Source organism: Chanos chanos, chromosome 12 (assembly GCF_902362185.1).
Source record: "Chanos chanos chromosome 12, fChaCha1.1, whole genome shotgun sequence".
NCBI classification, from domain to species: Eukaryota; Metazoa; Chordata; class Actinopteri; order Gonorynchiformes; family Chanidae; genus Chanos; species Chanos chanos.
Genome location: NC_044506.1, coordinates 23,284,451 through 23,300,117, shown reverse-complemented (window position 1 = coordinate 23,300,117; position 15,667 = coordinate 23,284,451). Strand labels below are relative to the sequence as shown.

General features: G+C 41.4%; 1 protein-coding gene across 1 annotated transcript in view; it reads right to left on the bottom strand.

The window, feature by feature from the left end:
• Positions 1 to 293: 293 nt before the first annotated feature.
• Positions 294 to 15,667, bottom strand: part of LOC115824894 (uncharacterized) — a 35,181-nt gene continuing 19,807 nt past the window's right edge. The window contains exons 2-13 of the mRNA XM_030788617.1: positions 9,230 to 9,301; positions 8,543 to 8,973; positions 6,958 to 7,146; positions 6,568 to 6,869; positions 6,366 to 6,461; positions 4,929 to 5,125; positions 4,761 to 4,845; positions 4,450 to 4,564; positions 4,281 to 4,329; positions 3,459 to 3,559; positions 2,135 to 2,265; positions 294 to 1,893 (exon numbers count right to left, since the gene is read on the bottom strand). Coding sequence (XP_030644477.1) covers positions 294 to 1,893; positions 2,135 to 2,265; positions 3,459 to 3,559; positions 4,281 to 4,329; positions 4,450 to 4,564; positions 4,761 to 4,845; positions 4,929 to 5,125; positions 6,366 to 6,461; positions 6,568 to 6,869; positions 6,958 to 7,146; positions 8,543 to 8,973; positions 9,230 to 9,301 — 3,368 coding nt within the window. The remainder of the gene's footprint in view (positions 1,894 to 2,134; positions 2,266 to 3,458; positions 3,560 to 4,280; positions 4,330 to 4,449; positions 4,565 to 4,760; positions 4,846 to 4,928; positions 5,126 to 6,365; positions 6,462 to 6,567; positions 6,870 to 6,957; positions 7,147 to 8,542; positions 8,974 to 9,229; positions 9,302 to 15,667) is intronic.

The following is a 15,667-nucleotide window of genomic DNA, read 5'->3' as shown; positions in this document are numbered from 1 at the left end:
AGCATGGGTATGAATAATTTTGGGCTTAACTGTACCATGTTTTCATTTTTAAATCACAGCTGATTTATCTCCTCCGTTTAACTTTTGCAATTTTATACGTAGTTTCCAATATTTCCAATAAAGCTGCCAAGAGAATACTGTGACACTGTGGTTTCTGCTTATGTCACTGGTGTAAACAACAATCGGGATGTTTGAGTGTTTTACCTATTGTCAATCAGGCTCCTAGAGGAACTCTCTTCATACAATGGATACAAGAACAAAATGGACACAATGGATAAAAGAACAATAAATTGTCAGTCCTGATCAGGATGCCAAGCTTCAAAACAGTTTCTGTCTGGCTGAAGACAAAGGTAGACATCACACGCTTTGCACTTCCAAGGCGTTTTTGTGTTCTTCCCCCTATGCATCCTGCAATATGCACAGGTCCTGCGGCCGACGGAGGCCTTCATCCTGCTGTCAGCGACCACCTCAGCCCCAGGAACGGGCACATGGCCACCAGTGGTTTTCTTTGTCGGGGTCTTCTGTGTCTTCTGCGTCACACCGCACAGCTGTGCAGTCAGCTCCTCCATGAAAGCCTTGTGGGTCATGCTGTCCTTTTGCAGGAGTTCTTTGTGGAGAATGTAGGCATTGGTCGCGGCGATGTCCAGGAAGTGAAGAAAGAGTTTCCTGTACCACTTCAAGGTTTTGTGCTGTGTTGTGTAATACTGGATAAGCTGGTCTGACAAATCCACGCCTCCCATGAGCTTGTTGTATTCCACCACTGGTGAGGGGCATGGAAAGGACTCTGTGCTCCAGACACCCTGTCTGGATTTCAGTCTTCTCTGTACTGTATCCCCAGTGTAGGCTGTATGGATGGTGGAGCAGACAGAAACCTCTCGCGTGTCCATCCACTTCACAAAGAGAAGAGGACCGTCCCTTATCCAGCGGAACGTTCCTCTAGGTGACTTCTTTGTCAATGCATTGACAGCAGTACGAGGAAAGTCCCCCCTGGACTCTCTGTATGTTCCACAAGCACCAAACTTAATAGCAAACAAGTCCTTGAAAAGCTTTGGGCTTGTATAGAAATTGTCCATGTACACATGGTATCCAGACCCCAAATACCTCTTGTCAATCAGTGACATGACAGAGTCATAAGAGAGCCCCTGGCCTGTGGGGAAGTTGTTTTTTCCAGTGTATACAGAGAAGTCCACAGTGTACCCATTGCTGGAGTCTGCCAGCACAAACAACTTGAAACCCCACTTGGTCGGTTTGTCTTTCATGTACTGTGTCATGCCAGTATGTCCTTTGCAAGGCACCATACGTTCATCCACAGCAAGATTCCTACAGGGATGATAGAATGCCTTGCAGGCGGTCTGAATCGTGCACATGAGGGGTTTGACCCGGAACAGTCTGTCATGCTCTGAGGTTCCCTTCTTGTCATCATTCACTCTGTCCTCATCCGGGTCACTCATGTGCACATTCCAGGATATGGACCGGTATCTGTCCCTTGACATCACCTGTGACGGGAAAAGGATGGAAAAGATGCTGTTTTTTCGCCAGTAGTCAGTTATGTGATCCAGCTTGATCATGGCCATGTAGAATATCAGTCCAATGTATCTGTAAAATTCAGCAACTCCAACATCCGTCCATCTGTACTTTGCACCTCTGGCTGCGTTCCTGGCAGCTTGCTTGTTGGTGTTCCGGCAAAGGGTTTCCACAGCATCCTCTGAAAAGAACAACTTGAAGAGGTCCAGAGGAGTGTAGCTGTCCCTTGTGCTCAACTGCACACCTGGCTCTCTTGCGGGAAGAAACCGCAGGGGTGGTGGAACAGCATCACCATCACTTTCTGTGTTCCATGACAGTGGTTGCTGACATCGTGCTTTTTTCCTTACAGGAGCAATGTTCTCCTCACTTCTGTAAAATAATAAATGAAAAAAACGTGAGCAGTTGCCCTTTCATCATGTGTTCAACTACTTACAAATTAAAACACAGAATTCAGCATTTACGCATTAAAGCAGCCGTGAAACATCTTTTCAAGTATTTCGACCACTTACACCTGCTGATATATGCTATTCAACTACCTAGCCTATAAGCTAATCAACGTCACTTGCGCTGTCCATTACAACAGCTAGTCAAAGAATTTAACTCAACTTACTGATCACAAGCATCCTCAGCGGGATCCAGTCGAAACTCAAAATGGCAACGTTCTTCGTCACTGTCCTCACCGCTTTCATCCGAGGAGAAGTTGCAGTCATCGTCGCTCTCCAGGGCAAGGCTCTCCTGGATCTGTTACAAGGCGTCAGCAGCAGAGATGCATGAGTGTGCCATCTTATAGCTCTTCAGGTCAGTGTAAGAACAACCCAAACATGTGCTCTTGTATACAGGAGTCAAATTGGGCGTTTCCACACGTTTTCTTGCCTCTAATAATAATAATAATAATAATAATAGGTTTTTATATAAGATATCTAATAATAATAACATATTATAATTATTGTTGTTGTTGTTCTCTTGCCTCATGACCCAATAACAACTGCGGAATTACTATGCCCTCATCATATGAATGCCAAACCAAAGGGTTAAAACCTTGCACTACCAAGTTTAGAATGGCATCACATTACTTAATACACAAACTGACTTAATCTTCTCAATAAATAGAGTACTCTGGGGGAAATTCAAAATGTTTCACCCATTCATGCAGTGATGGGGAGACTTTTTAAATTCCCATATTGCTTTTTATGGTAATTTTTAACTTGGGTGCTGGTAATAATTTTGCTATGTCTACATCCATCCAGTCCTGATCAGCTGAGTTATGAGGACATTAGAAACTGACTGAGCAAACCCTAAGACACTGCCCTAAGGAAAGCCAACCTAAGGAAAGCCAGCCTAAGGAAAGCCAGCCTAAGGAAAGCCAACCTAAGGAAAGCCAGCCTAAGGAAAGCGCTTCATGGTCCATTTGATGCATCAGAGACGTTAGTTGGCAAGAGCTTACGCACTGATCCAGTAATATACAAACATCCCCCATTCATAACACCAAAACTAAAGGATCCTATTAAAGGGTGCCCTGACAGGGCACAAACATATTTCTAGCACCTCAGTGTATTACCAAATTAGCAGTTTAGGTCTAAACTTCTGGGAATGTCTAGTTTAGCACAGCTTTCATATATAACTGAATCTCTCTCTTTCTTTCTTTCTTTTTCTTTTTTTACATCTTCTGTTAACATCCAAAAACTAAATAAAACTTTTACAACAGAGATGCTGTTAAATCGCTGTCTATCATCAGCGTTTTTCTGCTGCCACATGTGCTAATATATCAGTGCACACAAAGATAAATTTATAAGTTAGAGCACCCAACAACAACACTACATCAGTTCTGTTCCATATTAAACATAACACAAGCTAAAATAATGTTTCAGTTCATGAATTAACCATACTGTGTTTTCACGATCAAGTCTGGTTATCTGGTTATCTTCTTTTCCTACCAGGGGATACGTTACCATTTCGCCATGCACCGTGCCCTGGTGTCCATCAGAGCCCATTCCAGCCAGAGGAAATTTCTGGTTTGGTGAACCAGGTGGCAAGTCTGAAAGGAGCAGAGAAGGAAGGAAAACATGAAGCTCAGGCAAGTCTGTGAAGGCTCACCCTGAATGCTACCCCACCAACCCAGGCTAACTAAACAGGCTACAGGAGTACTACTCAAATCCGGTTGTTTGGGCCAAAATGCACAATCATCTCATACTACGACCAATGCACCATAATCATTTCTAACAGCACGGTTTTGTTAGAGTAGGGTATTACACCATTCTCCATTTACCAGCTAGCCTGGTGAGCTAATCAATGCTCTTTAGCAGGGAAAGCACTTGTCAGCCAGGAAAATCAATCACTTATGATTTCCCTGTATCCCAAGTCAACACTGATCTGAAGATTAAGGTTTCATGAAGTCAATTTGTGCCACAACTACAGAATTGTTGCATCTGCTTCATCAAAATATGTCATGTCAGTTAAGAAATCATCTTCTTGCTGTATATATGCAACAAAGTCTTAAACTACAGATGATTTATCATTTTACATGTATTTTTAATGACAAGTGTTTCTCTGTGTTAAAACTGTGGAACACCAAAGTGTCACGTCAACCCTTAATAATCATAACGAACATCAAACATCAGAAGGACATACAGTAGAGGCAAGGGTACACATCCTGCTAATTAGAGGGCATCAATGAAATTAAACCACTGTTAACTCTTTAGGAGCACAAAATATCTTTTAGAAAGGGAGGGAAATAAAATTGGGCCCAGTGCACTCACCAGGCATGCCCAAGCCACCACCAGGATTCATTCTCATCTCAGGACCCCTCTGCAATACAAAAACAAAAAAGTCAACAACACGGTTTAGCTATGACCAGCAGCGGTTTTTAAAACAGTTGAAAAGGAAGGTAGACTTAATGTGACAGGCTCATGTGGAGGGCTGACCTACATTGTCCATAAAGCCACCCGTCCCGTGAGGCTCCTTTCGTTTTCTTCTCATCTGCTCTTCCATCTCCCCCTGTGGCAGCATCTCCTCGTCCCGTCTGAGATGTTCCTCCTCCTGCCTGCAGGGCAAATTAATACCAAGATTAAAGCAACTTCTCACACTGTATTTTGGTGGTGAAGGGTATCAAAGCTTCTTAAAGAAATCTTTAAAAGCAGCAACACAATGCCCTTGAGTGCTGAAATTTTCCAAAAGGTATAACCAGGAATACAATCGGACAGTCACTTCCAAAAATGAGAACCTGATGAATCTAATACCTGAGCTGGATCTCCTTTTGTTTTTGCATCTCCTGGTTATGCATCTCCTCCATGCGCCTCATCTCCTCTTGACGTCTAAGTGAGTCTATGGGAGAAAACAAAATGCTAACACCATAGTCTTCCTCAGTCATCACTTGAGCGGTGACCAACAAGCTACATAGCACTTACCTTGTCGGAGCATGTTATCCTGATGCTCATGGTAAGCATCCTCCATCTCTGCCTCCAGCTTTCTTCGAGCGTCACGGATGTTCTTCTCCAGCTGCTGCCTCTGTTGCTCCTCCATATCGTCCAGTGACTTCCACCGCTGGGAATCCTCAGACTCAAAAGTGCCAGGGCGGGCAAGGCGCGGAGGCCGCTCTCGTTTCCTTGATTTAAAAAAGTGTTAACATTTTGTTGAAAAAAAAAAAAAAAGACTAGGAAAAAAACATGTAAAACTAAGCCTCAAGTATGATACGTTATTAAGAAGTTACCACAGGAAATCAACATCCACAATTAAACAAGAACAACATCCAAAAGGATGTGAGAAAGGTAACACTTAGCTCTAACAAGTCCTAAGTGACAGAAACTGACTGCTTCATCACAATTGCTCCATCTCCCCCACCTTAAAACCAATCTTAAAACCATCTGTCCACCATCAACCAGCTGCTCTCAGGAATTCATCTGCATGATAATGTCCAGAGGATACCACCGGGCTTGATGCCCTGGTTGCGTTCCATTTGAACTCGGAATTTCCAAGTTCCCAATCAGAAATTTCAACTAGAATGCCCCCTGAAGTCGGACTTCTAACTTGGAGACGGAAGAACCTCATCAACCCCGACTTCAAAATCCAAGATGGCTGCCCCCAGTATTGAAGTAGTGAAAGTTGTAGAAGTTTACTTTTTTATTGGCACTTCTGTCTTAGTTGTGTCATTAAATCAGTCACACTCACAGTATGACCGTGGACATGTTGTTACGGTGTTTGTATGTGCAAAATACCACTTAATGTGTTGTTATCAACTGGTAATGCTAACAGTGGCTGACAATAGCTAACCTGGCTAAAACAGTTTTCCGACTTGTTGTTTGGGAATGCAGTCAACTCAGGTGTGACGTAATTCCCAGCTCCGAGTTCTGACTTCCAAGGCAAATGGAATGAAGCATTACTTTCTTCCCAAGGAGCACACATGCTCCTTAGTTGAACAATTTAGGAGTGCATAAAGAACTTTGGGGGTGCAATGAAAATTTATCAAATAATGTGTTTTTCATTAATAAAGGGATATGAGGAGACATTTAAAAGTAAAATGTTTTAATTTATTTGAATACAAAAAGCACACTAGGTTTTAATTTATTTATGATTCAAACTGTATTTATTTAATGATAATGTAATTATTTATACTTTAGACTGAGGCTGCTTGGGCTGAATTTTGTAATACTTTTTATTCACGCATGTGCTCCTAAATACAGTTTACAGTTCACACAAATCCACTCGCAGTGTCAAGCCCTGTACCAACACAGCTCTAGAAACAATGTAGCAGCTAGTAACCTGGGCCTGATTAAAGAGTACTCACAGGAACATGAGCAACTAATGTGCAATGTGTGGTCATACTGAACAAAAAAAAACAAACTCACCTCCGGTCGTTTGGAGTCCTCTGTGCAAGCTTCTCTGGAAGACCGTCCTCATCGTCATACTGTTCAAGAGACTCAACACCAACAGGACGAGGTGACCTGAAAATACACACAGCCCATTCAGTCAGTGTCTGAAGGAACAGCATTTCAAAACGACAGAACAGACTCCGCTATTACAGTTGTAAGTTAACAGGCAAATTCTTACGAGGTGAGCAAAAAGACGCCATCGTCGCAGGGGTCATATGCCTTTTGTGGAGCTGGTTTCAAAGAAAACTCAACAATCCCTTTCCCAGTTGACTGTCCATGGTCATCTTCAATAAGCACAGCCCTCTCAATGGTTCCAGACTGGGAGAGGGCTTCTTCAGGCAGTTCACTGGAGACACATGGTGATAAATCGCTGAAAGACAGTGAAGCCGGATGGGTAGCAAACCGCACCCTTAGCGGCCTGCCTTTCACGGGTACATCATCCAATTCTGCTTTAGCAATTTCAGCTAAAGCACGAGACTCCTACAAAGAGACCACAACGCTTGTCAACCTTTGGCTGAAACCACCTGGTCAAATGCAAAAATAGTTTGGTTTAATCAATTGGGCTTACCAGTTTAATGAAGCCAAAGCCTTTGCTTTGGTTGATGAAAACTTCACTGAGCTCTCCATACTTCACAAATAGCTCCCTGAACTCGGCCTCTGTGATGTCGTTTGGCAAATTACCAACGTGGAGCCGGTGTCGCCGAGTGTATGTCTTCTCCCCGGGTTTCCGAAGTAACGACAAAGTTGCTTTCAGTTCCTGCAAGGTTAAGGTTGATAGATGTTGACATATCCGGTTAATAATTTCTTGTTAGTTTGTCTGCACTGTTTTTGAGCAACAACACTACATTTTTGAACGCCATAATCAACCAGGACAGACAGAATTTGATCGACATCATTTCTGCAATTGTTGTGAATCTTACAGCCAAGAGCAATTCAACTGACTCAGTGATAATCTTGTACTGCCGTTTGTTTAGATTTAAATTGTTTAGTCTACCCGCTACTATTAGTACAGTATTCTAGCGATAATTATATACTTCGCAATACTTAAGTGTGACGTTGTTGCTTAAAAATAGTGCAAAAGGAATAAATCAACCGTGTTTTTCTCTCTAACTATCCTGTTCTCCTCTGTCAGTGATAACTAATCATGGTTAATGCATCTATGCTCTACATTCTTTTTTTGCTTTATTAATTTCTGATACCCCCCTAATGCTTTCCTTTCCCCCTCATCTTCTGTGTGTGTGTGTCTCATACTTGAGTATGAATGCCTTGTGTGAGTGTGACTGTCTTCCTCCCAGGTGTGCCCTGCTCCCCACAGTCCTCTTCATTCCTCCCTGTCATCCTCCTCCTCATCACCATCCCCCTCATCTTGCTTTTGTTCTCTTTAGTTTGTCTGCTAGTGTTTTTGCACTATGACTGTATTACTTCTAACTGCCAAATAGGTCAGCACCTAATGCACACAGGAAGATTTCTTCTAATTTTTCCCTGTTACACCTGAGTTTTGGGGGAGTTTCTTCTTGCCCACTATGAGGATTAAGTCAGGGGGTGCCATCCTGTTTTGTTTGTTGTGGGCATGTAAAGCCCCTTGAGACTTTAATTAGTGATACTGGGCTCTAAATAAACTTGAACTTTGATCAGATCCTGTATCAGGGCGCATTCCAAGCACCGCCATACTGTTAGACCACAGACAACGTCTGTTGATTACAAACCCATTACAGAAACCAAATATAACAGCGTCATAACACGTAAAATAACTCACTCAGAGATGTATCCTACAGATTCCCAAAAGCTTCAGCTGAACGACTGACAATCAAAACAAAGCTCCTATTAGACTATTTACGCCCCGGTAAAATGACGACGCGTTTCTGTTTCTTCTTCTTTCTTTTTTTTTTTCCTGGGCTGGATACGTTTAATCAAGTCGCATAGTATGTCATAATAATGAGAGAGCTTCTTATGACTTAGCATTTCATAATTATGAGTTTGTATCCCATGAGGCTTCCATACGTTTCTATATGTGATTTGTAAAACAACTGCCTGGCTTCCTATTTAGTCGAGTCATCTTAATCAGTACAGATAGTTAACAAGACTAAGAGACCGACACCATTATTCTTGCAGCTCACTTTTTAGTTTGGAATGTGTCGAACATATTTACTCACCCGGGGCGGAGACTGGTTGTCTTCAGTCTTCGGTTCCTGCGGTGGCGTTCTGTCTTTATTCACTGCTCCGGTCCATTTCTGCCCGTTACTGATTCCTGACTTCTGCTTATTTTTCTTAGCTTCATTCTGTGGAGATGCAAGGTCTGGCTTTGCATTAATGTTACCGGGCTGAGGTGACTGCAGTTTAGGGGGACTTGCGTTGCTGACCTGAACAGCATTGGTTGGCTGAGCCGAGGCTTTACTAGTTTTCCTAAGGTCCGGGGCCTGTTGTGGTGGTGAAGGAATATCAGATTGAGGACTAGAACCTGGAGGTTTCTGTGGAGTTCCCTGGTTCGGTGCGTTGCCCTGATCAAGTGGTTTAAATCCACCTCCCATTTGTGGTCCTCGGTTTTGAAAAGGGTGCTGATTTTGGTTTCTGAAATTAGGGGTTTCTCATTCATTGGAATCCTCCGCGACCTCTGAATCAGTCCCGAGACAGAGAATTTAGAAACGAACCACTAGCGCCGATAAGAAATACAAAGAAACTTACAAATGCGCAAGCGAATAACAACGTGTACTACTGGTAAGACGCCACAAAACCGCATATACATAGGGTTGTTGTCTAGTCCAGTGATATTTCTAAAGATGGCTACCGTTGTTGTAAGTCGTCAACCCCCTTGTTTCCCGTTTTGTGGCTCCGCCCAATACTATACATGACGTTGGGGGTTCGGTTCTCGCTGGGAGAGTCCGTGTGTTTAACATCAGAAGCTGAGGCCGCACCTGGCGCAACGAAAGGGTAAGAGGGGGCCTCATCCCCTCAGTTGTATTTTCTGCCCCCACCCCAGTTTACGTTTTGTTTACCCTTTAGAAAAATAGCAAAAACAACAAAAATATTGGACGAGATACAAGTGTCATGGAGACGACAGTAATGAAACACCTTCTTTGAAGGTTTTCCAAATAAAATATTTGAAGTTTCTTATCTGATCCAGTTTCTTTTCCCACTGCGCAAACAGCATTCAAAAATGGTTATGAAACATAATGTTGTTGTTTCAGAACCATGGACAGCGTTCTTTATTGTGCGTTGTCAAGAGATCTATTTACTAAATTTGAAACACACGGCACGCTGGGCACGATGTGAAAATGAATAAATAAATAAATAAAACCGTTAACACTCAAGCTAGTCTGCTTGCTAAATAGCTGTTTCAACTTTTGCCATCGAGTTACGTAGCTTGTTTGCTTATTCAAAAAGCAGTTCAATTCTATTATTTTGCGTCTTGTAGACCTACGTTCCACTATAGTGCTCCGATTCCCTAAACTGAGCGAGGACACACTGGTTTAATACCGACTTCACCACTGCTGTGAAATAAATGTATTATTTGATTCTGAAAGAGTAGTCTTGTTCTGTTGTTATCTGAGGCTAATGCATGGTTAAATCAATGTTAAATCTCTTTTCTCCTCCGTTCACCACCTGGCCCAATGGTCATGCCTGCCACTGTCCCACAATATACACATCTCAGTATAGTTGTACAGTACATTTCTTTTTCTAACCTCATTTGTTACCTTATCATTGTTCACCAAATCACATGACGGTGAGAGGTATATGGTCTTGTCTTTAAATAACTTGTGGTTCAACACCTGAAACAGTGTTGAACAACACGACAGACCTCTGCTACCACCCCGCTGTAACAAGGTAACTGGCAGCCATTTTGTTGCTCGTTTACATGAAGCGGCCATTTGGTATCTGGCCTCAACATAGCAGCGTAACAGATCTGCAACGGTTTACTTTAGATTTTACCGCTGGCATAGGTTAAATTTTTTGGACTGGAAAGGATTGAGATTTGAACTCACTTAATGCAAGGGACTGTTGTTAATGGGTAGTAAATTGAATGCAATGCATTATATTTGTTAACAGGTATTTCCTGTTGATTATCTGGTACATGCATTTGGTTTTGGGTTCATTGAACGTGAGTAGTGTGTTAAAAAAAACGCGAGATTTGATTTGTAGGAAATAGATTTCATAAAGGAAACATTGGGTTTTGGTTTATAGAAAAGTGATTTCTTATCAGGAGGAAATTAGAAAGGAAAAAACTTCTGTTTTAGTTATATTTTATTTTATTGTAATTTCATTTATACTTTGGGAAGTAAAGACTTTTACTTTTGTTCTATTTGATGGAGTGCCATTATTCATATTCATAGTTAATTAAAATAGGTAATAGGAACCTGTAAAAATAGAAAGCTACCTTCAAAACATTAGGCTATACATATGTTGTATGCACATTATTTAAAAAGAACACAGGACATCTCTAAGAGAGAGGTTAATTTGAATAGTCTGCCCATCACTGCGGCGTAGGGGTGTTACACTTGCATAGTACAAAGCCCACTAGACTTCGTCTCACCTCTAACATGGCTCTGACCAACTTGGTGTGAGAAGCCATCATAATGGTGAGTCTGACGAATTAGCAATCCAAAGTAATCCCAATAATCAGAGAGGGCATAATGATTAAAATGTGAATGAGTAAAAGAATGCACAGATGAATGTACAGAAAGGTCATGTGGCATTTATCTCATCAATAGCAGCAAACGTTAAAGGGGAATTTCCCCCAAAAGAATTTAAATTTGTCATTGAAAAAAAAAGCAGTGTATAGCTGACTTCATGCACTAAATTCTGTATATTTACCTTTAGGAAAAACACACATAACCAAGTCACAGAGTGTTATGTGGCACAGAGCTTCTAAAGGAAATTGAGGAATGTTTTTTCCTGATCTGTAATCCATCGATATTTGTAAAATCTCATTACGACCTGTAATCTCACAGAGTACTAGTGACTACTCTTATTTTTGCCAATTACTTTTACCAGCAATGCAAAGTTGCTTTTCACTGTTTACTTGTTAATCTCCTTGATTTCCAACTCTGCCGAACACAATGAGATCCATATGAAGTGATAAGCCATGGTGGAATACCCCTTTAATGATCACGTGATGGCATGAATACTGTATGTTGAATGCATGAATCTTACTATGTGTTTTCCTTAAGTTCAGCATGAAACGCAGGTCAAACGCTGGAGAACCTCCTGTGCTCTCCACTGCCTTTGGATGTGTGTAGCAGACATTATAAAGCCCTCCTCTGCCAGACCTGTCCTCCTGCTGCCCTGTGGGACTGTGTAGTCATTAGCAGATGGAAACAAGCAAACGTCCCGGAGGAGAGGACTAACACAGCTCTTTCACTTCCTGTTCAATAATGGAGAGACACAAGAAATGCTTTGAAGCTACAGATCTAACCATTCAACTTTACTAAGTAGTAATCTTCACCATATATGTGTTGTAAAAATGTAGTCTTATTTAATGTATAATGGCAAAAACTCTTTTTTTTTTTTTTTTAGATTTGATCTGTTTTTTTAATGCTTTATAGTCCTGAATGCTTTTACAATGATAGGCTGACATGGTTTAATGATAATGATTGTTACAGCTAGCCTAATGAAATGTACATTACACCATGTTTACTATTATGACAGTGAAACAAATTGTACAGACAGACATACAAGAAGAAAACCAAGGCAACATTAGCCATCTAAGCCTCTAGTAGTATGTCTAGCTATCTAATTGTAGGGTTGGATTTACATTTAGATTTTAATGCAGCGTAAACATAATTCTTGTGATCATAATGGTGCATTCCATTTGAACTCGGAAGTCGGAATTTCCGAGTTACCAGTCGGAAATTTCAACGGGAACGCCCCCTGAAGTCGGATTTCCAACTCGGAAAGTTGGAGGAACCTCACCAACCCCAATTTAAAAATCCAAGACGGCTGCCCCAAATAGTGACATACTGAAACCTGTAGTAGTGTACTGTTTATTGGCACTTCTGTCTTAGTTGTCTCATTGAATCAGTCGGACACACAGTACGACTGTGGACATGTTGCTACTATGTTTGTATGCGCAGCTCCCAGCTCCAAGTTCCGAGGTAAATGGAATGCAGCATAAGGGTAAGGGCTGTGGAAATAGCGGCATGCAGCCAATACATCTGCAAGTTGTTACAAGTCAAATTCACGGAATTAAGCCACTTGAACAACTCTCATGTCGACTGCTCCACTCCTGGCTGATCCACAAAAATTGCGGGAAAAATCAAAATCAGGCCTTTTGACTACAGTGGTCGTGGCGTTGTTTTGACCACTTGCGATCACACTATAAAAGCCCCCTAACCTCGCTGTCTGTGGAACTTCTCTGACGCGTGCTTTCTTTGTGAATTTGTGAATTATAAGGCCTACTAAGGGCAATCATTTTTCTAGTTACATCAGACATTCTTTATCAGCTAGATGGTGTACAATATAAAAAGCTTTCAGTAAATGCAATGTCGAGGTGTAATGTGCGATGGTTCGCCTCAAAAAAATATGGCCTTACTTTTCATGAGAAGTGACGATTTATCTATTGGTGATCTATGCAAACCCCCCCCCCCCCCCCCCCCCCCCCCCCCCCCCCCCCCCCGAGTTCAAAAGAACGAATTTGAGCATTCATGCAGGAGACGAGTCTACCTGAAGACTTAACTCACATTTTGGGTTGTTCTGTCGAGTCAGAGGATACACCATTCCAGTATCCCATAAGGCCTAACTAGTAGATACAGGCTGTGTCCAAAATGCCATACTAGTGTACTGCATACTGCATACTGGCCCAGTGTACACTGTACTGCACACTACTCCCCACCCTAGTATACAGTATAGTATGCAAGTATGAGAACTTTCATGTAGTATACTGCACAGTCACATGACTGTCGCTGTCTGCCATGTTTTTTTTTAATTTTTGGAAAGTTGGAAACCACTGCATTGCATCATGGGATGCAGTAGTCGACGAAGTGAGCTCTAGCTGTGTACTGGAAATTTTCGCCAGAGTAGTACATCATCCCAGTAACTGTTGTATACTGCAAAATTTTTATTTTTCGTGTACTGCATACTACTGAATACTTTTCTGTCAAGATCAGTATACGAGCAGTATGTAGTATGGCATTTCAGACACAGCAAGTGCACAACCCACTATAAAACTTCCCACTATAAAACTTCCCACCATAAAACTTCCTCTTTCTCTCCCCTGATTATTTATCCGGGCTGATTATTTATCCGGGCTGATTATTTATCCGGGCTGCCTCAACTTTCTCACCACCCCTACTCTTTCTCTCCCCTGATTATTTATCCGGGCTGCCTCAACTTTCTCCACCACCCCTACTCTTTCTCTCCCCTGATTATTTATCCGGGCTGATTATTTATCCGGGCTGCCTCAACTTTCTCACCACCCCTATTCCCTCTGACCCTTTGCCACCCTCTGCTGGAAGAAGGTCAGCAACAATTTCTTTATACCAACAAACTAATATGTCATACACGCACATGCACACACACACACACACACACACACACAAACATCAAGCATTGTGCACAGTCTGATGCTCACCAGAGATGATTTCTCACATTGTAAACTCTCCTCCTAATGCCATGCTGTGTCTCTATCAATATTCCTGCTCTCTAACACGCCTCCTCTGGACCAAGACTCCCCTACTTCAAAGACTTCCTATCAGGCAGACATTTCTGGAACAATTCTCATTTAAAATATGTCACTATATATAGCAGATTTCCATATTTTTCCATACATACAGAGTTAGACATTTTAGATAATGCAACTGATGCAAGATGTATGATCACTGATAATTAATTATTTAAAGTTCAATTTTTCTTGTACTTTTCATTTCCAACACTTGATGCCACCATTGCATCATATTCTCCATATGGATTTGAAGAGAAGACTACCACATTCTGTGACACTAAGCCTTAGTAAACACATAGACACACACATGTATACACACTCACATATGCACACACACAAACACACAAGCACACACACACACACAGGTATGGATTTTGCTTGCAGTTGTACAAAGTCCCTGTCTATGAGAGTTCCAAAATTGCACATTAGATTTTGAAAAACACCTCAGAGTTTTACAAATAGAAATTTCTCTTACAAAGTTATACACAGTTATCACAAAGACATGCATTGGTGATGCTTTGCGTTGTGCAAACGCCAACCAAGTGCAGTTTTTTAACATACACACATCATCAAAAGCAATAGGCATAGTTTGCTTGCAGAAGCCTAGGACTCCAAACATGTTTATTGGCTGTAGCAACCGACCCTTTTTTACGTTAGAGCAGCACTAATGGAATGCTCGCTTACTTATTATCTTCATAGAATCACATATTATTTATCTCTTCAGCTTGGTAATTGGCTAACTTATTAATCAAATCTGCTGTGATAATATGCAACCATTTTTCCAGTACTTCATATCCAGTGAGAGTAAGATGCAGTTCTTACACATAAACAATAATAAAAAGCTTAAAAAATGTTAATTTAATTATTCAGATACATCATCAGAAAGAATATATTCACTAAAACATTAGGAAAAATTTCCCTAATATGTGTGTGTGTCTGTGTGTTTTTAGATACCCTCTGCCCCCCTGCTTGATCTGTGAGATGAATTCTATGTCATGTGGGAAAACTGAGGTACTCTTCCAGGTCACTCTGACTGACTCACACATGTGCACATCCTCACACAGTGCTTATACATTACAGTGTGACAACTCTGTTAGCCTCACTTTACACAGTGTATGTCTCCCAATCAGATACAGACCAGGAATAAAAACACATTCTCAGGCTTTCATACATACAGCTGTGATGCTGCAGGTCATCTCTGCATTTCGGACACAGTTATCAGAGCTGAAGACGCTTCATGTGACTGTGCCGGGAGTGTGGAATTTGAACATCAAAGTCACTGGAAGAAAACTCAGTTGTGGAGTTCAAAAATGTCTGAGTTCATCCACAACAATTCACATGTGTGGAAAATGTATGTAGTTTATAAGAATGGATAAGGACTGTGAGGGCAGGTTGTAAGATGAACACTAGGTTTTACTCAGATGTTGTTTTGGTCAGTGCTGAATGAAGGAGCCAACTTTCATAATTCTTTAGGTGTGAGAAAAAGAGTAAAAAAAGAAAGAAAGAAAGAAAAAAAAACATTTTGGAGTTTCATGAGAGCATTGTCCTTAGACTGAACTTTGACCTGGTGCTATCTTGATGACAAACGATAAGCAGAGAACTCATTCTGATCACAGTATGCCAT